Source organism: Merops nubicus, unplaced genomic scaffold (assembly GCF_000691845.1).
Source record: "Merops nubicus isolate BGI_N331 unplaced genomic scaffold, ASM69184v1 scaffold6501, whole genome shotgun sequence".
NCBI lineage: Eukaryota > Metazoa > Chordata > Aves > Coraciiformes > Meropidae > Merops > Merops nubicus.
The window spans coordinates 125,742-151,013 of record NW_008587128.1 but is presented as its reverse complement, the minus strand read 5'-3'; the positions used below and the strand labels follow the sequence as shown (position 1 = coordinate 151,013).

Below are 25,272 nucleotides of genomic sequence, written 5' to 3'. Positions count from 1 at the left end.
ATCAGTGGGCTCTAGGGTTGTCAGGACTCCAGTAGAGTAGGAGACATTCTGAGACTTTGGGGCTGTGTGCTATGTAAGAGTCACAGCTACTGAGACACAGGAGGGTAGAGGGACCCTTGAAGTGTCTCCTTTGTGCTGTTCCTTGCTACTGGCATGCCACAGAGAGGCAGCATGTGATTGCCTCTGCAGTGGGGAGGCCACAGGAGCCTCTAACAGTAAAAATAAGACATTTCAAACACTGTGTGGTACTTCTTTGCAGCAGGGCTGGATTTGGGCTCTAGATGAGAACGCACGGCCAAGCTGCTTATCTCCATCCTTCATGCTAAGTCAAAGCCAATGACACAAAGTGTGGTTGAGTTGTGCCTCCCCGCATTCGGCTGCTGGGCACAGCTCAGAGACTGGCAAAGTCTCTGAACGAGACTTTGGAATGTCCTATTGAAAGGAATGTCCTATTGTACATTCCCATAAAACATTTTCACACATCCCTAAGACTCACTGAAATAGGTAAGAATTGGAAACAAAAGGCCCTAACATCATTAACATCAATGGAACAAGGTCAGAATCCATCTTCTATAAGAAATCCACATTTGCACATTACTGATGTTGCTCAGTAATAAGAGACCCCAGTATCCTGAGTTGTCCTGACTAACAGAACCTTCCTGACCCGCCAGTACATCAGAGTCATCCTGATATTACGGTCTGGTTTCGTAGCTCTTTTTCCACAAATGTTGTTCCGGTTTCAATGCCGATGCCAGTTAGAGCTTTAGAACCTCCTCATATACAAAAGGTACAGAAAAGGAATTATACCAAACACAAAAGCACCATAACAGCAATACATTGTACATTATAGCTGCAGCTGAATGCTCAGCTCCAGATGTTTTTCTTCTTATAAGCTTCATAAATATGAAGTAAAAACAGCAGTTCTGTTTTGGCCCTGCTCCTACGCATGTGAAAAACAAACTGCTGCTGCCTGATTTCAAATAATGAGAATTCTATTACAACGACATGTACAAGTCTTTTTCTTTCAATGCATCTATTAACAAAAGAAGCACTGGGATAATTATCTTCAGAATACAAAGAGTCTCTCTGTGCTGCCAATGAAAACATGAAAAAGATGAAAGTAAACCCTGGTAGAAGCTTTATGAAACACTATGACAAATTTGACATAGTCCTACAGATGAATTATCATGTGTGAGTCTAGACTTATTCCAGAAAACAGGCAAAACTTGCCATGTTGTTTTGTTAAACTATGGCAATGGGAAGAGTGAAAGCAGAGATGCTCAGCTGTTAAACATTTCTATAAATTTCCTATCAATGTATTTCAGCTTTCAGGAGAACATCTGAGATAGGTTTGTTTTTCTCTCACATGCAGCTAGACTCTCATTTAAAATCTGACTTGCATCTCCCTCCACAATCTGTAAAGCTGCTCTGGAAAACAAAAGAAATTTGTTTTTCCCCATACTTCGCTTAACCTTCAGATGAACATGCAAGCACTGAAGAGATAAAGAAATAAATCAGTCACACTTAAAAGAGACCATATGTAGGCTAGTCTAAACCTAAGCCCCACCTTTTCCCCATTAAAGGTTGGAATATGTGCCTAAGCATTATGTACAGAGATGTGGCTGTGCTGTAAAATATTCTTAAAGAGAAACAAGAAGAAAACTTAAAGTATTGCAAGTATTCTTATGCAAGTAGTATCTTAAATTTGCTGCTGCCATCTACACTCTGGACCAGGCGACCTTCACACAAGAGTGCAGTTCTGTTGTTTTCTTTTCCTGCTGTGGAAGGTGAAATACCACCTAAAAATTCCCTACATTTTGAAAACCATTAAAAGAAAAAAGAAAAAAAAATTCAGAGTGTCTCACTGGAGCAAGAATAAAAGTAAAACAACGGATATACTGAAAGAGAACACAGAGTGAGGGAAAAGAGGAGAGAACCACAAAGAAGTTGATCTGAGACTAAGACTGATAGGCAAGGATCATGACTGCTTTCTTGTGCCCTTGCCATCAGTCTTGCTTGTCCACCTTCTCCTATCAAGATACCCAGCACCCAGCTTTGCTGGAGCAAAGGAAGTTTCCAGGGTGTTCTTCCTCTAACTTTAATAGCCCTTCTCCTCAGTGTAATATACAGTGCTTCTTCGTTTCAAGACACCACCACCAAAGCTGTTTTCACCTTTTCAAGACTACTGGTTTTGTTAAGACACATATGCCTACTAAAATGAAGACAGGATAGTGCCCACCACTAGGTCTGACTAGTCACTGCTACCCCAGATAGGACTCTCTCAGGCACAAGTCATACAGAGCTGACCTATAATTTTCTAGACAAAAAGAAGAAAAAGAAAAGCCACAGAATGAACTGTCCAGGTAACTGCTAGGCATGAGGAATGTGATTTAACTAAGCTGCATCTTAGAGTAAGCAACATGTCCAAATCCAAGGCCATCGTCCCTTTCATGTACAGCTTCCTCACGTCAGCAAGAGAGCAGAAAGGAATTCAGGAACTACACAGAATTATGCTTTATTCCTCTTATCGAACTGTCAAATGAGAAAGCTTTGTCCTTCCTCCCCATCCAATCAGCAAGAAAGTCTTTGGTAGGGGAGGTTGTTCCTTAAATTAACCAAGGACCTCTTAATCCCTGCAGAAAAATTGGCTCCTTGACTTCCAAAACTGAGAAGTGAAAGGTGATTTTCAGTCTTGTCTTCAAAACTCTTGAGCAATGCTGGTACATTGTTTAGTATAAAACTGGATAGTCAAACCTATCATTTCCACAGACAGAAATCTGCTAAGATATTCTTATCTACATAGAAACCATTCCAGGCAAGATATGAGTACACATTTTTAATACTATTGCTTGCTGCAAAGCATTCTCCTTGACACAAGACTACTTTTCCTGCCAATAACAACTGAGTCTAATCTAAAGGAGTTTCCACAGTTTATTTCATTCTAGTCTAATACCAATCAGGTATTTCCTCATTTAACTTAAAAAAGGCATAGGAGTAATGTGAAGAAACATCCACCTACCATGAAAAGGGCTTCATAGTTTTCAATCATCTTTTGTACAACAGCTATGATAGCAGTACTCTCTTCAGCTCGAGCTGAGCTCTGCACTGAGAATTCTTTGTCTGTTGATTTCTGCTTGTGCAACAAGTTCGGGCCAAAGATGGTAGCCAGGTTAAGTGATGTCATTTTATTCCCAGTAATCTAGAAAACAGCATATAATGAGGTGAGGTCTCCAAGGGTCTAATGTAAACAGCTACGTACATACACACCTCTACACCACCCATCCCCCAACCCCTCTCTCTCCTGATCTGGCAGATGCTTCACTCACCAAAATGAAAATGAAGTACCAGTCAATTAAAGAATGACCAATTTTTAGCAATGCTGAAACACCTTGCTAGGACACCTCTGCAACAAGCACTCCAGATTTTCTGGATATATTTTCAAAAGGATTGCAGGAATAGAAGGTGGAAGTGCTGCCCACGCTTAATTCCCTGGAAGCTCAGCAGCAGCATCCTTCTGAACTTGGGGTAACCTCCCTCCTACTTCACTACCTCAGCATATTACTTTCTTTTAGGACAAAATACTGAAAACTGTTAGATTTCTCAAGTAGCACTCATGATTTGAAAGAGAAACAGTAAGGAAAAACACACTCTTCCATGTTTAAACAGGTTAGATAATGAAGGAGCATACTCATTTTCATTAATATTTTCCTGTCTTTTTGCTTGTTTCCTAGAACATGTCAAATGTTTACTTGTTGGGTGGATTTTTTTGTTCAGTTTTGTTGTGTTTTTTTTTTTTATTTTTATTTTTAAACTCTGTGCTCCAAGAAGCAATAGTAACCAGATTCTGGAAGAAGTAGAAGGCTAGGAATACATACTAGACTAGACAGAAATCTAAAAAATATGTAATATTGTTATTAAATCAAAATTGATATTGTAATATTTGTGATTAGACTACTTTTTCCCCCTTTTGTTCTTTTAGCAGAGCGAAAAGCAGGGGTCATGTGCTTCCTCTCTGTGTCTCCACTTAGTTGTTATTCTGGGATTCAGAAGATGCCAGCAGTTTGACTGTATAAGACTGTAAGTGAATTTCAGCTGTTAACCCAGTATTTCTTGCAGGCTTTTTTAATGAGGAAAAAAAAAAAATCATGAGATTTTTCCTTTGTTCCATTTACATTTACTTAATGTTTCAGTTACATTTGAACTGATAAATTTTAAAAAAGGACAGAAAGAGGCCCAAGAAAGAGGCAGTAAAAACAGTATTTCAAGGAACGAGTGGTACAAAAGAAATCTTTTTGAAGTAGTATTTTTTTCATTTTTTTCTTTTTGGTAGCTGGTCATTTACTGTATACTCTAGTCAAACTTGCAACTGTGGGCTGACTGTGTCTGCTTTATTTTTTACAGAGCTCAACTAGGCAGCATAGATGTGATAGTAAAAAAAGCTTTTCCTTTTATCGGTGGGACCACTGTGCAATCTTGAAAAGACATCTGCACTAAGGAGATGCATGGGCAGTCATAACAAACATATTGGCTCTTTGTTCAGACACTCATCCCAGCATGACTGTGAGTACAGCACACTCCCTTATTTGTGCACCACCGTGCACCCAGCTGTTTTTTTGGGTGACCTGTTTTTTAAACACTGTTGGAGTACAGAGCCACCAAGGATGCTCAGTGTCTTGAGTATGTGGGAGGCAACCTCTGGCTGTGCCTGGATCTGCACATGCAGGCTGTTTGTACAGTGACTTTTTTCTTAAAGGCAGCTTCAGGCCATCCCTTAAAAATTCTGAGAATAAATCCACTGAAATTAGCTGAATGAGTAATTTTAATGAAGTTAGTCATCCATCTTCATCTTTGTGAGAAACGTGCTTTTGAAAGACATCATGAAGAGGGCCTGTGTGCCAAAGCTTGGCTGTTTTCCTTCCAGTGATAGAAGACTGATAAAATATCTTCTTTTGCCCTGTATGCCTTTATTCACTTCATTATTCATTAATAGCTTAAAGAATTATGAGCAGAATTCTTTATTATCTCTAAAAGCTATTCAATTCAACATAATATTCCTGATGCTTACAATACTGCCAAGACAGCTTACGTAAATCTGTCTTGCCAAAATACCTGTAGCAGACCTGAGGTACTGTTAAGGGGAAAGAAAATGCCTTTAATGCAACTGTTGGGCCAAACTGACTCTCTTAAGCAGCATCCTCTAGCCTTGCAATACAATCCTCTTGGATATATTCCTGAATCAACAGAAAACTCTTTGCAGGACCAGAGGGACCATGACCTTAGCTAGCTTATACATGTTTTTAAGCACAGTAAAACTGTTACTGGCTGCTTGTTTTAAATGCTTTCCATCACAGTGGTGTAGTTTTTTACCAACTCCTTGCTGAGGACAAACACTTAAAGCATCTAAAGGGATTTAAAAGTGAAATAAGCCTTGAAGTCACATACAGCACATTGGAAGTCAGGACTTGAGGCAGAAATTCAGCACAACTCAAAGTGCCAATTGTTTAAACCAGCCAACTGTGAAAAGTGTCCAAATCTCACAGAAGTCAGCAGGGTTTTCCATCTAGAGGACAAAATTGTCTAGGAGTTTCAGAAGAACCTCAGAAGCAGTCTGTGCTGCAGGGAGAGGACAGAGAATTTCTTCCCACAGATAAACGAGTACCATTTTGTCAAGCAGTGACAGACTGTATCCATCTCACTGAAAGTTAACAGTTGCCACCTTTTGCAGAAACAGTCTACCAGCTGAAGCATTTTCCTGGTGGAACATGGGAAGCCTGGATTTTCAGATCTCCTCTAGTGTGGATGGTGCAAATGCACAGGTGTGAGTGGTCACAAGTACAGCTCAACCACAGAGCTACGGGTGTTACTGTCTCTGTGGCGCAGGTACTCCCCAACCTCTGAATTTGGTCCATGAATTTGGTGAGGAGGCCAGAAGGAAAACAGGCAAAGATGGACCCTGAGTCCAACTAGTGATTAGATCTGTCAGCTTCAAGGACACAGCTGCAGCTCCTGTCCTTTATTTTTTATTCTTCACTGCCCTGTGCACACAAGGAAGCTAAGGGAACCAAGAAGTGAACTTCTATGTCCAAAGGTCATATAAGAAAGCAAAAACAGAGAATGAAAAGAGAATGAAAAAGCATACTCTTGAGTCCCTGACACTTTTCTACGTATTTTTTCCACAGAATATAATAGGATAAAAGAAGTGTGTGGTGGGGGGGAAGGATGGATAACAGACATTCTGAACAATAAGGTCAATTACGCTATGAATTTCCCAAAGGAAGTGGTAAATGCTTCACTGATTAAGTCATACAAAAAATACATTTTCTCAGCCCTGAGAACACAGTAAACAACTAAAAGGCAAATGTCTAGGCAAGAATATGAAATCTCCCCCATCTTTCAAGGGTATGCCACCATCAGGTTTGTTTCACAGCTTTAAAAGACACCTCTTTAGGTCATGAATTAAGCAAAGTCAAAGGACACAATTGAGCAGGACTTACCTCTTGGCCATCTTTGTCTGTGGTGTCTTCTGCGTGGCCAGCCACTGTGGAGAGGAACTGCAGCAGCCGGTGGAGGGTGTCGCAGTTACAGGGAGGTAGGAGATAAATGAGAAGCTGTAAGGTGCTTAGCTGTTCATCTGGCTCTAATACTAAGAGGGGGAAAAAATACATTCTAAGAAAATCACTCCAACTAACCTAAAAGCAGAACCAATATACTGCCCCCAGCCCAAAGGAAGGTGTAAGAAGAGCTTTGCTTACAGATCTTTTTCCTTACAACATCATAAACTCTAAGGAAGTATCAAAAGTCTAAGAAATACTGTTATGGGATTTTTGTCTTGGTTGGTCAACTTTTTGTTCTTGGATTCACAGGCTCCTTTCTCAGCCTACAATAGAGCAAAATCCATGTTGCACACTCCATCACTATCACTGGACACAAAAATTCTGCTTAATTTTCTGCTTACTCCTTTCATTTAGGTATAGCTACTGCTATATACAGGACATCACTGCAAAGCAGTCAGGTTTATGCTTTAAATGGATTTAAATGGATTTTCGTACAATTTCACATCTCACAGAGCTGCTGGGAGACTGGAAAAGCAACTGGAGATATAAAAGATGTTCTGCAACTACCATTACTTTAACTGTCTATAATGCAATGGTACCAGTGACAAAGGTGGGAGCGAGACAAGATCTAGAGGCCAGAAAGAATCTGAAGAACACATACCAGGCAGCAGCTTAGGCTTGAAGAGTCTAACTTTACTCTTTCCCAAACATATCAGAGTCTGCACTCAGGTCTTAGGCAACACTTTTGGGAGTACTTAATACAATGGCTTTGAGGGCTATTAACTATGATGAAACTTGGAACTTTTGAAGCTAGTATTTTGAAGCCAGACTGGAATTCTCCTCAGCGAACAGCTCTGAAAAATTTAAAGCACTAATGGTGCTAAGACACCAGGATTCAAATGGAAGTCTCATCTGTAACCAATGGCAGGGTCAAGATTTAAAGATAACACAAATCACATCCCATATACAAATGCAAAAATAAATATAATAAGTGAAATCTTTGTTGTTTTAGTTCTCTAGGCTATACTTACACGGTATGAAAACCAAGGAAAGACCTCAGCAAATTTGTACTATACAAATACTTGGAGCAAATCAAGGCAAGAGTATTAAATGCACAGAAAAGAAGAATACGGTTAGTAAAGACCAAAGAATTCAAACAGTTAAGCTTTTGAAAATCATAAACCAAGATGCTGTAGAGCTCACAGAGAGTGTTGATGAAAGGTGTATAAAGTTCTCTGGTGAGAAGCGGGTCAGGCATGTCACGCAGGAATTCCTTTAACAAAGCAGCAACATCATGGATGCTGTGCTCTTCGTCCAGCACAACATCTATGCCCCGGTCAAACTCTTCACGTAACTGAAAAAGATCAGGACACAAAACCACATTGACTTTTTGTCCCAATTAACACATCCCAACATGGAAAATTTTTTAAGATGAAGATTTAGTCATTTTTCACTTTCCAGATTGGACGTGACTGGTTTTTGGTAAGGTCAAAGAGGTAATTAATGTCTAATTGCTGCTTATTCCATGATATGTAACTTAAGAATTATACTAGACTAATAATTTTTTTTTTTCTTTCTAGCTAATATATGGCACTCTTTTGTAAAAAAAAACCGTGCCCAACTAAATATAACTTTTGCAGAAATGAAAGATTAATAACAAAGTCAGAAACCAGGGGAACAAGAAAAACTGCAAGAAAGGCTTTCTCATACCACCTTACAGCATCATCCCTAGACTTTAGGACAAGAAAGACTAAAATTGTACAACAGTATTAATAAGACAATATTAATATCCTCCAAATTCACATTTCTCTTGTGATTTAAGACTTTACGTAAGCAGTAAGCAGCCTGGTTCACTAAGACTTTATGGCATTTGTCCACTGTCCACACACATCTTGCTCTGCCTTCCTAATTTAGTCATACTCACTAAGTAATCATTAGGACATTAACAAACAGCAAAACTAATACCATTACAAGGTATCACTACTTTTTTCCAGTTAGAGTCACCAGACAAATACTGTACAACTCAAAGGCATCCTACTTCCTGAAGGCAGAAGAAATCCCTCTTCCATATCCAATATGCCTTTGGAAAAGATAAAAGCCTGCCTTTCTGCAGAGATTTCCCAGCACCAAGAGCAGAATACTTTCTTCAGGCTGAGAGCTCCACCTTTTACTGTCTTTTAATTTTTAAAATAGTCAGGATGTTTTAAAACCTTTTCCTAAGAAAATTTTGTCTTTGCTAATATTATGAGGTATCATCATCTCACATATATCTTCTCAGAAATTAATTATATCTAGATCTTACTAAACAAAAGGAAATTTGAAGTATCAGCTTTATTGGGATTATTTAAAGAGATATCAAAAAGAAGAAGGTAAGTCCCAAGCAAACCATGTGTCTGTGGTATCTGTGGCAAATCTGAATCACAAGCAAATCCATCTTGAGTGTGGGTGAAGGAAGGTAGGTAATACCATATTTTCATCTGAAATTGTGCTTTCCTAACAGGTGTGAAAGGTATTCTATAAAAACTACAGCCTCCTTTCTAATTTATTAGGACTACTGTTAACATTACTAATATCTGTCATTACTAATAATGAATAATTATACCACGAAGACCAGAATTTGTTTTTTGTCTGGTATTATGCTTCCTCCTGCTGATCTGTGGTCAAAAATTTTCCAGCGCCAACTTGGGAATTTCATTCCCACCTTAATTCCACCTTTCAGCCTGGTGGCAAAGGGGGAACAACCCTGTGGAGTTTTCCGCCTCAATTACCTGCAGCCAGAAGATTGCTCTTACTGCCCCAAAGCAGCTGAGGTAGCACTGCATCAGGAATCTGGACTTCCCAAACAGCTATCTAAATCTTAAAATGCTGTTACAATCTTGACCAGGGAACTTCTGCTCTGATATCCTGTGAGGCCTATGGAGATGTCCTAATTAGCACAAAATCAAATAATCATTGGTGAAGCAGCCACATTTCAGGCTCAGGTATAACAGCTGTTAAAAAGTGTGTGTTTCTGTGTTTAAACTTGAGGTCTCTCAGACTTCATCCACAGGGAATACTTTTAGTAAATACACCTGGTGACCTACAGCATCCACCAGAGCTTATGACATGACAGGTGAGGACATTTGTGCTGGGAGAGAGGATAGACGAGCAGAACTCCAGCCATGTCACCCTTCAACCTCAGGGTCTGGCATTTGCTTCACCTGCAGAGCTGCCACCAAGTCATCAGGGGCACAGAGGGCTGCCCACCCTAAGCTGGGCAATAACGCTCTGCTCAAGCATGTGTGTAGTTTTTGGACACAAGGTGGTACCTGGCATCCCCATATACCACAGCTACCACCTTGGGTCAACACTAGCTCAGGAATCTTTGTCCTACACCTCACTGAATGTGAAGGACACAGTTTGTAATAGACACACTTGTTCTAGATTTCTTGTTCTGCTCACCAACCAAAAACTGCCTGCACATGTATTTACTTACTTACATATTTACTGCAACAAACTACAGCTGAATAGGACATTTGCTATCTTGGGGAGGAAAGGAAACAAAACTATGCCTACTTTCTCCACAAGAAAAACTCACAAACAGCTGCAAAAGCACACCAAAATCTGAGTACTGGGTTTGGCTTTCCACGGTTCAGAAAATGAGTGGAATTTTAATTGAATCCAGACTTTCCCATGTGCTCATGTTGACAGCATTTATTATTGTAACTTCAAGGGCCAAGCTGATGCTTCCATGTTGTTTAATGAAATACATAAGTTCAACTACTTCATTGAACTAATCCATGTAATAGAATACATAAATACCGAAATCTCTTGATTTCCTAAGCTTTTGAAAACACAGTAGAAGAAAAAATTGGTGAGAGGCACTGATGTTTAAAGTAAGGCTTAGTTTACAAATAAATGATACAAGCCCTCTGCTTTTTCCCCAGAGGTATGATGTAATTGTACTCACCCCTGAATGATAATATGTGTTTTCACATTGAAGCTTGTAACGCAAATGACAGACAACTTACTTTTCAGTACTCTATCTGGTTCCATGTGGATCTAACAACTGCCTCTGCAGACCATGAATGCTTTTAGCTTTGTGTTACACCAGCCACTCAGCAATAGAAACTGCCAGAGAATAAGCTACAGATCAGCAGGCTGTGCTGTCCTACCAGCCAGAATCAAGTCAGCTGAGCTACTCAGGTAACTTTACAGAGCGCCAAGCATTATACTTTGTAGTTTTTGCAACAAAGAACTATTATTTCTGGGATCAGATGCAGTCAAGCTTTCTTTTTCATTTTTAATATGTGATCTTTTTGGTCTTATAGTTCCTGGCTGGGCTATTTTCCTGTAACTTTTTATCCTTTCCCTAAGCACCATGCAACCATTAAGCACTATTCTCTACTGCACTAATTCAGTGTGCATTCCAGCTTCTGGGAATAACAAAGCAATATCTAGAGCTGAGGAAACACCCACTTCTGACTCTCTGGAACCTAACTGTACACTGTATTTTGATTTTTCAACATTTGGCCGAGACTAGAACTTGGATGGGTCTGCACTGACCTTCAAAGTTTAACAGGGGTAAAAGAAAGGTAATATTTGGGAGCAGCAATTTGAGGGTCAAAGAGACTGTTCTCTACTTGCATATTTTCTCATACTGTGTGTTTTTAAAAAAAAAAAGATTTACAGTTTGGGTTTACTTTGGGAGCTTCAGCTGTTTCTGAGATGAAACTAGCATTACAGTGTAACCTTTGGAAAATTTCATCACTGTAGTCTATTTGGATCTCCAACCCCATGTTACTTCTGCAGAGCAAAACATACAGAGACTGTTAACCTGCTGAGAACCTGACAAGGATTTCATCAGATGCAAAAGGTGAAATATCCTACTATGAACCATCAAAAAAACAATGAAGTCACTGACCCACAAAGCCTGAACTTCACCAGGTGATGGATGAGGAGGAAATCACTTAACAGAAACTAATTAGGCTTGTTTCTACCATAGCCGTTGAGGCAAAAGCATATCCACTCACCTGCCTTACTCTCTTTTTTGAGCTTCCAACTCTGAATATTCCTACTGTCTGGAGACCTGCAAGTTTAGCACATTAGACAACTGTTTTATTTTTAACTGTTTAATTTTCTGCTGAAAACTGCATTGAATCAAAGCAATCTGGTCTATGTCTGCATTTAGAAGAATAATAGAACTGCAATGTACTTCTCTACATACTTGTACTTACCACACTGAGGCAGGACTCAGTTGTCTTGGATTAAGAAGTCATCCACTGTAGTTTTTAAGGACCTCACATGACCTAACCTGCAAAATGGCATCTCCGTGACATTTGTTGCGATGCCATTTTGGTAGTGTCACTGCTACTCCATTAGAGACAGAGGTATGCAGAGAATGAGGCACTGCTCAGTGTTTGGAGATGGCACATCCAGGACTGACATCAAAAGAAACAGGCCATAAAACAACTAAATACTTGGCCAGTGAGTGGTGTCTTTGGACACAAGACTCAGTTGTCATTTGGGGTTACTCACTGGCTCTACAGTGTCTGCCAAGACAAAGCTGAGAGTTTCCTTCAAAGGAACATAAGTAGGGCAACTCAGGCAGTTTAAAGAGGGAAGAACTCTACCTGGGAGTTATGTGCAGTTTATAGGGTAGGAACAGCTATTTTATGGAGGGAAAGATATAAAGAAGTACTGCTGTACTTCAGGCAAAGTGCAGAACTTGTGCCTCGTGTCATTTAGACTTCAAGTGATTTGGAAATGGGTGTTGCCTGCTATTCTATACAAAATCAGTTCAAACCTTCTTCTAGCCCTGTAAATACCACTAGAATATCAAACAAACAATAACATGGTTGTTAAATAGACAGAGTAACAGAAATTGACACATCTGAGAGTAAATATCACTTTAGAGGTGAGCTGGTCTTTAGCAATGAGAATGTTGAGTAGAAATCTTAGAGACCTAAGCAGCTATATACACATCATTTTACACAGATATTTTTTGAAAAAAAGCATGAAATTATCTATAAGCCTTGAAATGTTTATGGTCTAACAAAGGCTACTCTGCAGCATTCTCCTTCTCCACTGACATACGGGAGATGTAAAATAACCTTGCAAAACAAATGCCTTTTGACAGCCACGAGGCTACGTTTCCTTGCTAGAGGTGTGTGGCTTAGCAGTGGAGTCACAAATTTTCATCAGAGAAATTCAAATAGGACGCTGCCTTTTAGCTTTTAGTCTCAACATGGCATGTCTCCAAATATTCTTCCATCTTTGGTTAACAGAAAAATTACATGGACAGAATAATATTTAGTAAACCCAGGAACACTGGCAGAGAATGATTTGAGATGGAGCTGCTCACTGGGAAGAAAACAGGGGCTGATTACCAGTACCTGCACCAATACACAGTATTTGTTTTACACTGTGGGTCTGCAGGAAGTCAAGCATTTACAACTCTGGGACTTGATCCCAGGGAAAACAGGGAATGTGAAGAAGGCCAGAGGATTTGATGGCTAAAAACATAACCATTTTTTTTTGTCAAATATTGTTCAAAATGATCATATAAAGCATTCATGAGAAATCCCTAGGCGATTTGCTGCTGAAAAAAAAATGGTGCAAAAGACTTATACATACAGGCAAGTATTTTCAGAATCAGAAACTTGGTCGATCACACAGTCTGGAATGATGTTGCTACTGGACTGTTGCTAGAACAGAAAGTTCTCTACCATCCCTAAAGCCAACAAGCAACAAGCAAACAGGGGTGTCCTAGTCTTCAAATTTCTCAAAGTCAGTCAATATTGATGACTGTTTTGTGGATGGCAGATAAAACTGAAAAAGAAGAACATTGATATTTTGCCCCAAATTGTATCAGATTGTGGTGTTGTGGGCTACTACAGTGCATTCTTAGAAAATGCACAAAAAAAAAAATAATCATAATTTTTCTTTAAAAGGAAACTTTAATGTAAAGCAAGTAGTTTAGTAAATAATGTTGTATAGAAAAGAATCTTTGTCATGACAGTGGGTTAAGTGTATTAAAAAAATTTATCACAGACATTCAAGTGACATAAAATCACAGTACCCAAAGGATACTCTGCTGGATGGCTTTTTTGGCTGACTCAGACACTTTTACATTCTCCAAACCCTTGCTTCAAGGGACAGAAGTCATTCATGTCAAACTTAATCAGCCCCACAGTTTTTTGTCAGCCATGCTATCTAATCTCGGTAAAAGGCTTACAATGACTCACTTTTGCAGTTTTCCTTTATGTATTTGTAAGCAACATGGTTTTCAACTGGGTATTTTAAAAGCTCAGCATTGTTCTTTAAATCGCAGTCTCTCATCTGCAAAAGCCTTTCATTCAGAGTCAGTAAATTATTTCTTTCTGGTCAAATTAGGCATCAAAAGCATCATTTGGTGCTGCAGTCACCGCTGCTTAATGCTTCATTTATTATCTGGGCATGAGATAACTCTGTCTTGCTGTGGCCAAGTTATTTCAGTTCTCATTAAAAATCTTTACTAGGCTAAGATACACTGGGAGAGATGTTGAACAGATACTTTGATTAACTATTGTTTCTGCATTACATAAAGCAGGTGGGAAATTTGTGTCTGGATTACCATGAAGACATGAGAAGAACATGGCCAGGGGTTTGTAGTCCCTTTGGAGAGAGCACGCCTGTCAAGGAGGACTCAAGCCATGGGCAAACTGAGTAGCCACCCTGCAAGCCTGGTTTTGTCAACAGGAAAAAAAATCTTGGAGATGAATATAATTTAGCATGGTTTCTTTTTTTTTTTTTTTTTTTTTTTTTTTTTTTTTTTTTTTTCTCTGAACCTCTATCTTCAAATGCTGTTTCAGTTAAATCTTGCACTGCAATATACAGTTAATTTAGCTCTTGCACCTTAAGATCTACTGGTTGCAAAGTTGCAATGTTGCCAGGCTGACTGGCACATTTCAGACTTTCTCATGGTTTGGATAAACCTGTGGGGTGCAAAGAGTGCAGCTCCTGCAGATCTGAGCACTCTAGTACAAGATGAACCACCTAGAAGAAATGTCTCTCCTCCTGTGCTGTATGGCCACTTTGCAAGCTTGTAGCATAGATCCTTAGTTTAGGAAGATATCATCTAAATAGTTGTGTGTGTGACAGTATCTTCAGCAAGAGGCAATGCAGGAGCAAAAGTGTCTGACTTTCAAAGATGTCCTTGCAGTTGGAAGTATATGCTTACTTCTCAAAATACACATTTATTTTTATTACAGTAAAAATACATCTGCCACCCCTGGGAAAATGAAATATTCTTACCATGCTTTTCCAAGTGTTGGCAGCAGCTATCTACAAGCCGGGGAACCTGCCTGTAAATGGGGTTCAGGCTTAGCTTCTTATCTCTTGCCTTTTCTTTCTTGCTCTGGGCTTCTGCTGGCAAAGAGAGCTGGAGAGCCTCTAACAACCGTGACTGATTGTCATCAAGATCTGTAATAGAGTCCACAGACATTGCACCCTGTAAAATACACACACACGAACAATCAGTATGGCTGGAGAAATCTAAATGCCACAGGACTTGATCTAACAAAGACTTTTGCCTACCTGTATTTTAAACATACTAATATAGAAATCTAATTTGTTATACAGTTTTTGTAAATTAGTGAAGTTATAATACCAGTAATGGATGGGAAAATCACAATGGTACCAATGCCATTACTACCATACTATAAGGAATACAAATTAGACACTGAAAAAAACTAAATACTTCCCACTCACTCAGCACAATTTTTTATTGTTGTAAGCCTGCACATACTGCAGGACAAGGATGAATTATGGCCTGTGTGTGCAGCTCAACAGTACAATATTTACATGCATGGAGACGCACACACATTTTTAAACCCGATTCCCAGCTTTTTCTGCAGCTTGGGCCATTGTATCAGTGAAAATGATGCAAATAGACTTCAAATCTTACAGCACACGCAGTTAACTAATAACACAAACACATACAACTGCAGGGATTGAAATAAGCCCATGTTATCATAGAACAAAGACACACCAGAGAAGTAGACGCGTAATATTTCTTAGATAATTCTACTTCATGTGTCATAGTATTTTAAAATCATTAAAATTCCAATGAAGGCTTTGAAACCTATGTTTGGATTACAGCAAGGCACAGAAGTTCAAGCAGTCTGTAAAGGATAAAGCAGCACAAGCAAGAGGAGGCTTATGGTATGCCTCAAGATTCACATATGAAAAGTAAGATTTTTTTTAAAACTACAAGATTACTGTCACTACAAAATTACCATTTACTTCAATTGCTATTAAACTTAACAGGAAAAAAACATTTTAGGTGTCACTTAGGCTTAGACACAACAATGAAATCAATATTTTTGGTTTAAATTCTCATTAAAAAATATCTATTGTAAATGATTTTAATACTTTCTGCAACTAAGGATACATTTTACCATAACACAAAATGTACTGTACAGGCATCCAGCCTATCATTCTAAGAAATAATGAAGCAGATGTAAATTCCCATTCACAACTTCACTGACAACTCTAATTTCTTGAAATCACGCTGTTCTGCTGACACGTATTCCACAGACTCCTAGTGAGACTCCTACATCTGTTAAATGAGAACTGTACAACTACTACAGGATTTCAAGCTCTAGAAGTATTTTTTTCCATCAGCCTAGACAACTGAACTTTACAAAGTCTCCCAATTCATAGGCAAGTCATACAAATTCCACTGAAGTTTTAAATGAATTTGAAATTTTTTAGTTCATAAGATCTTTTTTTTTTTTAAAAGCATCTCACCTGCCAGATATAGCTCAGTTTCTTATAACTCATGGAGGATTTATAAATAAAAAACAGTTAAGTTTTCATATTTTTTTGGACCCATATCTCTAAACAATTACTAGACATTTTAGAATGCCACATTGACCTTGATTTCTGATGTCTCTCAGAAGTACATTTGCTTGATTCCCTTTACAATTTCATGCCTAAAGGAAATGACAAAAAAACAAGCAAGAATCTCTGGCTATGATCCATATGTGTAAAATTCCAACTGAAAAGTATTTCTATTTTGTTTTTAAGAATTTGGGGTTTCAGACATCAAAATTAAACAGCTGACACTGAAAATCCCAACACCATCCTCACTGCTGCAGCTCTCAGGAGGTTCCTGTACAAGTGCCCTCCTTTATACCCTGCCTTTACTGGTCCTTCCCTGCCTGCAAATCATCCTCGCTTCATGAATCGCTATCATCACGAAGTCACTTAAGTTGGATTCAGATCCCTAAACCAGTTGTAAATACAGTCATCACAGCTGCCCATTATCCTTGGACATTTTGTCAAAGTTTTGGATTAACCGGGCACTGAGCTGGCTTTAGGAAGAGTGACCTTGAGTTTAGTGGCTGAAGTATTTGGCAATACCAAGTTCAGGTCAGCTCTGACTTTAAATTTCAAAGTGCACAGGAAAACAATATCAACACAGTCCGTGGATCCAGTTCCAACTCAAGCCAGACCTACTACTTTGGGCTCAGCCAGACCTGTATGACTGCTGAGGAACGATGCAGGAGATCATCCACACTGGGCCCCACTACTCCAGGATTATTAGTATAGACAGTGCTACTTGGACTGCAATGCCAGCAACTGAAGAAAAATCAAGTTCCATCTACTAGGCATTAGCTTTGCTCCTAATGGTTATCGGTTCCAGCTCAAAATCTAAATAAACCGGGCAACTCTTAAAACACACAAAATCATGAAGGAGAGATTAAAGAGGAGATGGAAAGAGAAAAAAGAAAATGAAGGCCAGAGGGAGACATGTGGAACGAAAGTCAGATGAAGCTTTTATTTAATTTTTTGGGTGTTACAGAATGCTTTTCTCTTTTGAAGAGACAAACAATATTACAGAGTATGCATGGGATTGAGCACTATCTATGGCAGACCCATTTTCAGCCCATTTCCATTTTCATTATGCTCTCTGAATAGTAAAGCAGTTTGACTGAGCTCCTGATACTTGAATAAATTTTGGCTGCGTAATAATATATATGTAATATATTAACAGAGTGTCAGAATATTCTCTATAATAAGCACACAGAAAGTGTCTTGCTGGATAACCAGGATCTCAACTTTCAACTGCTGAATAAAAATCCTAGACAGAAAGTGCCTCAACAGTGATTTCCACCTAGCTCTTGGAGAAGACTTAACTATACTATGAGCTCTGTAGCCAGCATTACCTTATATCCTTTAATAAAACCCTCAGCTGAGTGGACACAGTTGCAAAGAAGTGAATGGTGCAGTTACAGACAATCCCTCCAATTTAAGTTTAAGGGCTTAAACTTAAGCTGCACTCCAGGAGTCTGTGTAGCATTTGTGTTAGAAACTCACTGTATTAATTGCATGTACTAACAAAAAAAAAAAAAAAAAAAAATTAAGCATTTGGCTTGATGTAGTTGAAAATAAACAGTGCAACACTGCCCAAGAGATAAAAAGTGTAGACTTCCTTACCACCCCCTAAAAAAACCTCAGAGGAGTAGAGTAGGTACACTGAAGTAGAAGTATAAAGGCCAAAAGACAGACAAGATATGGTACAAGCTTATCTTAATCTTAAATAATTGACAAATCATTAAGAAAATTACTGAATAACTGAGGTTCATTCCTAAGAGAAGATGCCAAGTCCTTTCAAGTCACACTGTCCACCTTAGTCTATTACTCCTCTGTAGGTGAACCATGAGCTACTCCCATCCTCATGATTATAGACTAAAGGCTCAAATTCAATACCCTGAAAGCTGCAACCCTGGTATTACAAGAAACCCAAATCACACAAGCAAAATCTCCACAGGCTTCTAGGAACACAGTCTTGATGTAGCTCTAGCTCCTGGGTGGAACAAAGGGTTCCGGTTCCTTCCACTTGCTGGCTGGTCAAATGTATGTAAAAGATCTTATCACACTTAGTGAAAAGAATAGCAGATGAGCCATATCTGAAGCCAATGGGTATATGCAGTAAATTTCTATTTTTTGTTGCTGCTACGACAAATTCTGAAAGAAGGTGGAGAACTTTCCTTCACACTTATATTCAAGTGTACTTTGCACTTCTGTGTGAATACAACTGCCTTTTCATACAGTCTGGACAGGCCAACAGATGTGCATTATGTGTACATAAGAATGAGAACATCTTGAAATACCCTGTCCTCAGCTATTTGCAGACAGAATGTAGACAATTCAAGCTTCAGCTGACAGCTAGAGGGAAAGAAGGCAGGTCATGGGACTCTTCATTCTTAATTTGCAATTTATTCCTGTTCTACCCTTCTTAACACCATTACTTGAAAAGCCTTACATAGCATTTCTCTGGAACAGGTTCTATCCTACAAATGGAAGTGGGTGAGGATTCTAAGACAAGATTTTATTTTCCAGGACCTGTTCCTGTACCCCAAATTCTTTCTCAGATTACTTAACAGAGGTTTCTATTGAAAGTATTTTATTACGCATTTTTCCTCCCTCCATTGCAAATGAAATTAAAAAGCTGTAATTCTAGAACCTCTATCCCATGGTAAGAAAAAGAAATAAAAGCTACTTTTTTTATTAGCTGCAGTACAGGAAAACTGGAAAGCTCAAAGCATAAAATTTACTTACAAGAAACAGAACCTTGCAAACAAAATGGTCTACCAGGTATCTATCTTAGATGAAGGATTAACATTCAAACCAAACCACTGCACTGTGTTCAGTTACCAAGGGCATCTTCACAGTCTGTATACAGAAATATCCTTCAAAGAGCCTCGTAAAAATTTACTCTGACAGCCTCTTACCACCAAAGACATGTTCAGAATTATACCACGGGGATTTTTGTTAATATTTGGATAGGGTTTAATAGTTAGTTAGATTCCCAAGTCTGTGGAGCTAAATGAACATAAGCACACATATAAATATCAATCATACAGGTTTAGTCCTCCCCAGCTGAAAAAATGAAGTTGAAGAAAGATAGAATTTGTAAAATCTAAGAGACCTAGACAGAAGGAGGTGGCTAAAGGGAGTGAACAGAAAGATTTCTAAATAATCTCTCTATCACATTGAGATCTGTAATGGACTTGCATAGTCCATATGACCCTTTCCCACCAGCACCAGAGAAAGATTTCCACTACAGTTAGAATTTTCTGTCAGTGACCAGACCAGCCTTCACCTGAAAAAAAAAGAAATCACTTTTCAAACACGACTGAAGAAATATTCATGATCTCCAGCCACAACAGTGCTTCTTCCTGCTCCGGTGAGGCTCTCCAGACCTGCTGCCTCACAGCACACCATGATGGGCCTACTCACCCGCCTCCTTGCCCGTGGCGCTGGCTCGGGGGTGTTAGGAGAAGTGGATTCGTTCGGTGTTTCTGAGGTTGAGCTAAGAGATGAATTACTGCTTGAAAGTTCTTTGTTCTGCCTTTTAGTCCCGAACGGCAAGAGAAAGGCCACAAAATCTGAAACGTCTTTTTGCTCTTCTCTCTGAGAGTCTTGCTTGAGCTTGTAGGCCCGGTCATTAGCAATCACCTGGGACAAGGGCATTCCAAAAGCTTGGGGAACAAATTCTGCAACAACAACAAGAAAATTAGTATTTATTGAACATCTGATACTAATTTAGGACAAAAAGAATAAAATATTAAGCTGTTAAAAAGAAAAACAATCTGAGGTCCCATTAAATACATAATAATTCAAATGAGGTACTGGACTGCATAATAACAACTTTCAAACAATAAAATAAAAGTGGAGATGTGCCAGGTAATTGTAGCCCATCTATAGCCCATGGTATCTGAATCCTGTTTCCAGCTGGAAGATATACCACACAGAATCTTGGAAAAGCACCTGGGAGCAGATCTAATTAAGATCTTAACTTCCACTGAAAGCAACTGGAAGTCAGGCGCCTTTGGCTACACCTACATGGTACAGAGGGCCATCAGAGACTCCAGCAACCTAATTCTGAGCCTGGGGAGCCTACATGGACCATGTCACAGCTCTCTCATATTTCAGACCCCTTCACCAGGTTCCTTCCTCACAAGTGCTGCAGGGCACCAGAGCCAAGGGGTACAGGCACGTGCATGAGTCTCATCACAGGTCAGAAGGGTATGCACGTACCTGCACAGGCAGCTTGTAAGTACACCCACTATTCAGACAAAGCCTTCAAAGATATGTTTTTAAACATACACAAAAGCTATACTACTTTAACATACTGGCAAGATTATATCAGTTTAATAGTAGTATAACAATATAAAGGTCCCTTGTAGTAGTACAAAAATACATATGGACATACGGAAATACAGGAGAACACAGGTTCCCTTCAGTTAACAAAAAGAACATAATCCCATCCCACATCAGTATTACTGTAACATATAACACCAGCGTATACTTCAGGTCTCAAATTAAAATGCTCAACTCTTTTACAAAACAGAAAAATGCTCTACAGTGAATCAGCCAACAACTAACATTGAAATTGTTATCATTAAGTTTATAATCTAGACCAATATGAGATTAATAAAACCAAAACCACTGGGCCAGACTGCTAGAACTGTTTTATACTCAAATGGAATGAAAAAATAGCTATCAGAGTCTTATTTATCCTGGTGAACATGGGTGCAAACTTCTACTAGGATCCAGCTTCAGACTTGCCTGCATCAGGAATAAATAGAGTATCAGAGATGAAAAGCAACATTTTTTTTTTTGTTTTAAAGTATGAAATAAGGAACAACAAAAAATAATGTAAACAAACAAAAAAATCCTTATACACTATTCTTCTCTTTTGCCATAGTTGCCTAAGTAATTAAAGGCCCAAGTTCCTCCTGGGACTTAAAATCTGACTATATCTTTGATGCAACTTGCAGATTTTTCTAGGCTTGCATTATCGTTGAAATTAAAGTAAGGCACTGAAAAGAGGAGTCTATTTTATGAATCTTGAGTGAGGACACTACTAGCCTATCATACTAAAGAGACAAGGGTCCCTTGTTCTGATTTGGTGAGAAACACTACTATTCTTTAGAAGTATGAAATCTTAAGACATTAACTAACTGTGGCGGGTGGACAAAACTTAACCAGTGAGCAGAACCTCACGTATCAGATAAGTCTGGAGGAGACTTGTAGTGGAATGACACCTAAAACCATCTGTATTTAATTTAGGACAAGAAAGAATATCATCATATGAGTATCAAGCAAGGTGGGGATTGCCAGATCCAGGAGTCCAATGTTAGACTCATCCCTCCTGTACCAAGCAATATGCCTATACAATGATGAGAGTACTAAGATTTTTTTTACTGTTCTGAATTATCTTCTCAACGAACACTTAAGACCAGAACTTGAAACACACATATGCAACATGTCTCCCTTTCTGGCTGTCTAACCAATTACTTTGTCATACATCCAGCACCCCTATTTGCCTGTCCTTCACATTTCCTGAGAAAAGCCACTGAGCCAAATGAAATCCTTAATATGAAATACTTCTCTGGTTTTGGCTCACAGCCACTTGTGCTTCAAATCGGGATAGGACAGCAGGATGTAGCCCAGTGATGCCCAACAACATATTCATGGCATTGATCCTACAGTGTTAGGATCAACTGGGACAAGACCAGCAGGAGATGAGATCTCAGCACTGCTTCACTAAGAGAAATTCATTAAAAGGACCCTCTCCCTGACTTTGTTATGGAAAAGCTGGTATTTTGAATGAGGTGTTGCTCCTCCTTGAAAACTCTCAGGTGTGGGGTGCCAGGTTTTTAATTGCTCTTGCACAGCATGCCTGTGGAGCAGTGAAGGGACACTGAGCCTCCACTCTAGGCTTCTGTGCTGCAGGCCTCCTTCTCAGAGGACATGAACCACTTCCCCGATTTCTCAATATCTGGCAGAGATGGGAAACTGGATGAAAACCAACTGGCTGATTTTCAGACTAAATACAGATGGAATTGATGCTGGCTGGCAGTGGTAAAGAACATTAAAGAACTGGCAAAAACAGTACCTTTTTGCTCATTTGTTGAAATTAGCAGAATTGGTTGTATCCCTCCCAGAGTGGCTACAGCCTCAAATTCTCACGACAAGGTGTGTGTGTGTGTTGTGAGGGGTGGTGGTGGTGGTGAGCATGCTTTGCCCACCACTCTTCCAAAGTACTGAATCGCAGCAATGCTGGACAGGTAATGTCACGTCCATTAGAATGAATGCTGTCCCTTTTGATGTCTAGTCATGCAAATTATTACTTTGGATCCATTGAGAGAGTGATGGAAGCAAGAAAATAAGGAAATGGAAACCTCAATCCACGAGTATGGCAAAACTCCTTCCATCTGAAGGTTTGTTAAAACTGCATTGACTCCAGAAGACTTTAGATACAACAATGTTCTCAGCATCCATTCTGTGGCTGAAACTCCCTCCTCCAGCTACTCAGAGCTCACTGCCTTCACAATTACTTATTTTTTTTTCTGTGGGTAGGTCTTTGGTTTTGATGTTTGTTTGTTGTTTTGTTTTGTTTTGTTTTTAATAATTAAGAGGTTCTTCAGTCCTTCAGTTGACCCGAGTACAAAATATGACACAGTATGCTTAAAAAAAAAATAACCTCTTGCATACCTGGAGAGCATGAGAAATGTTTTCAAAAATTTTTAAAAAGCACAGTGGGATGCTGGACAGACTTGGAAAAAAAACAACCAACACATTTCTGATAAACTCTAATAGAAGCGTAACTTTGTCTATTCAGCTCTCTCCTTAGGTGTGCCAAAGCACACTGACATGAAGATAGCTTGAATTACTGAAGAACAAACGCAAACATTAACAAATACCTCTACATTTACTGATCAAGACTGGAAGGCAAACATGGAAGACATTCTCAAGAATTTTGAACTGAAGAAAAATCAAATATCTACTGCTGGATCTGTATAAGCCACAGAATTACCAGGAAGGTCTTTTTCCAAGAAACTCCAGCATACAAAGCAGCTCTGCTAAGGCCCCACAGATGAACCTGTCAAGTATTTACATTCCACACAGAAACTTCAGCAAAAGAGATGATTCTCAGTTGACCAACAAATCATAGAACAAGTGATTATTACTTCTGAGCAGGTCTCTTAGATCACCTGTAGAGTTTACTGGAACCAAGGCAAAATGGAGCTGGTTTACTGATAAAATCTTCTAGAAGAAAGCCTTTCTGGGAGGCATTCTTCTCAGGAATATGCCTGTGTGTGCTTTCCGAGTAGGCACGCTTACGCTATCCCACAGACCGCTAGCAGGAGACAGACAAAAGGCTCTGCTTCTGCTGCCATCAAAGCTAGCAGCAAATTTGTACAAGAACAGCACCCAGCTGCCAGCATGCAGAGCATCCTGAGAATTTCTTATTCCAAGCAGCACTGGCATTTTACTGCTCCTCCAGCTTAAGTACTGTTCGTCAGCAGCTAAGGCAAATGTTTGGACACATGTGGACAGCATGACTGAAAGGCACGATGGCCATTAATAACAAGGAGGCTGGGTGGAGAAAGCAAAGGCACTAAGTGATGGGAGCTGAAAATACTGCTTCAATATCTGGGTGAAGTGTTGCTCTACTGTTTCGTCTGTTTACATCTGGCGAGTTTTGTTATATCCTGCTCGGATGAGTCACTCAGAGAAGCAAAAACAACTGAAAAAACACTCACTTTAGAATTCTTCCCCTTTTAATGAGATGACGACAGATGTACTTGTCAAAAAGGACAAAATAAAGATATGAATCTCATTTAAAGTGCATTCATTTCTGTGTTAGTGTCTTTATTAGCCTCCAGAAGTTTAACAGTTTGCTGCAACTCTCCCTTAACAGACAGACAGGCTGAATGACTGATCCACCTAAATAAAACTTGATGTTAGGAGAGTAAAAACTCCATAGATTGGACCGAGACCTAAAATACGAGTCAATGAAATTTCTAAACAGTCCTAGAAGAAATGAGTGCCACATCCTTTCGGTTATGCTTTGTAAGCACAGACACTTGGTGGGGTAAGGGCAGTCTTGGGCACAAACTGGAGTCAAGTGGTACCTCCCCAGAGAGAACAACTCCAAAAGTCTACACCCTAGGGTAGTTCAGTGCATATCAGTGCTAAAGGAAAGGTTTTGTCAGGCAAGACTAAGAATGCAAGTCCTCTTTGTTCTTTCTCAGGAACTGCCCACACACAAAGACAGGATGCTGACCACCTGTGCTGCAAGCTGTGTGAGGTTCACACCTCCTGCACCCTGCAGCAAGGTTTCCACCATGTGTCCCTGGCGATCAGCATGGTGGCCTTTTTTCTACCTCTGTGGCTTCCTGCACCACATACATCTCGGTGATCTTTGGCAACAACCCAACACGCAGAATCACACGGTGCTCTGTGATCGTCAGGATTAACCTTCAGGAGCTTATCTATTCAAAAAAACACTGCTCATGTGGGATGTATTCCAGGTGAGACCTAATAGCATGGCCCCTCGGCACTCACTTGTCTGGGTACATGGGGTTTCCCAGGCTGGGATATAGGAAACTCAAAAAGTCTGAAATTAATTACATGCTCTTTAAACTGCAACTGTGCTTACAAAAGTGATGCTGAAGGGATGGAAATGCTGTTTGCGTTAAGGCAGCTGCAACTTGTCTGCATAAAGCATTCTGCAAACCATCTTCCCTGCTTTCCCTCTGGTGTCCTGGGACCTGGTCTCACTGTTTCCTTCTCACAGTGGTGCAGCTGGACTAGTTACCAAAAAAACCACCCCACAAAACGCTGAAAGGAAACAGAAGGAAGGCATTGCCTTGAGGCATGAGGATTAGGGACC

The 25,272-nt window shown here is 39.5% G+C and overlaps 1 protein-coding gene across 1 annotated transcript in view; it reads right to left on the bottom strand.

Moving 5' to 3' along the window:
* Positions 1-25,272, bottom strand: part of ARHGAP6 (Rho GTPase activating protein 6) — a 119,807-nt gene that overhangs the window by 12,638 nt on the left and 81,897 nt on the right. The window contains exons 4-9 of the mRNA XM_008948812.1: positions 19,824-20,080; positions 14,829-15,024; positions 11,567-11,622; positions 7,758-7,908; positions 6,495-6,643; positions 3,020-3,199 (exon numbers count right to left, since the gene is read on the bottom strand). Coding sequence (XP_008947060.1) covers positions 3,020-3,199; positions 6,495-6,643; positions 7,758-7,908; positions 11,567-11,622; positions 14,829-15,024; positions 19,824-20,080 — 989 coding nt within the window. The remainder of the gene's footprint in view (positions 1-3,019; positions 3,200-6,494; positions 6,644-7,757; positions 7,909-11,566; positions 11,623-14,828; positions 15,025-19,823; positions 20,081-25,272) is intronic.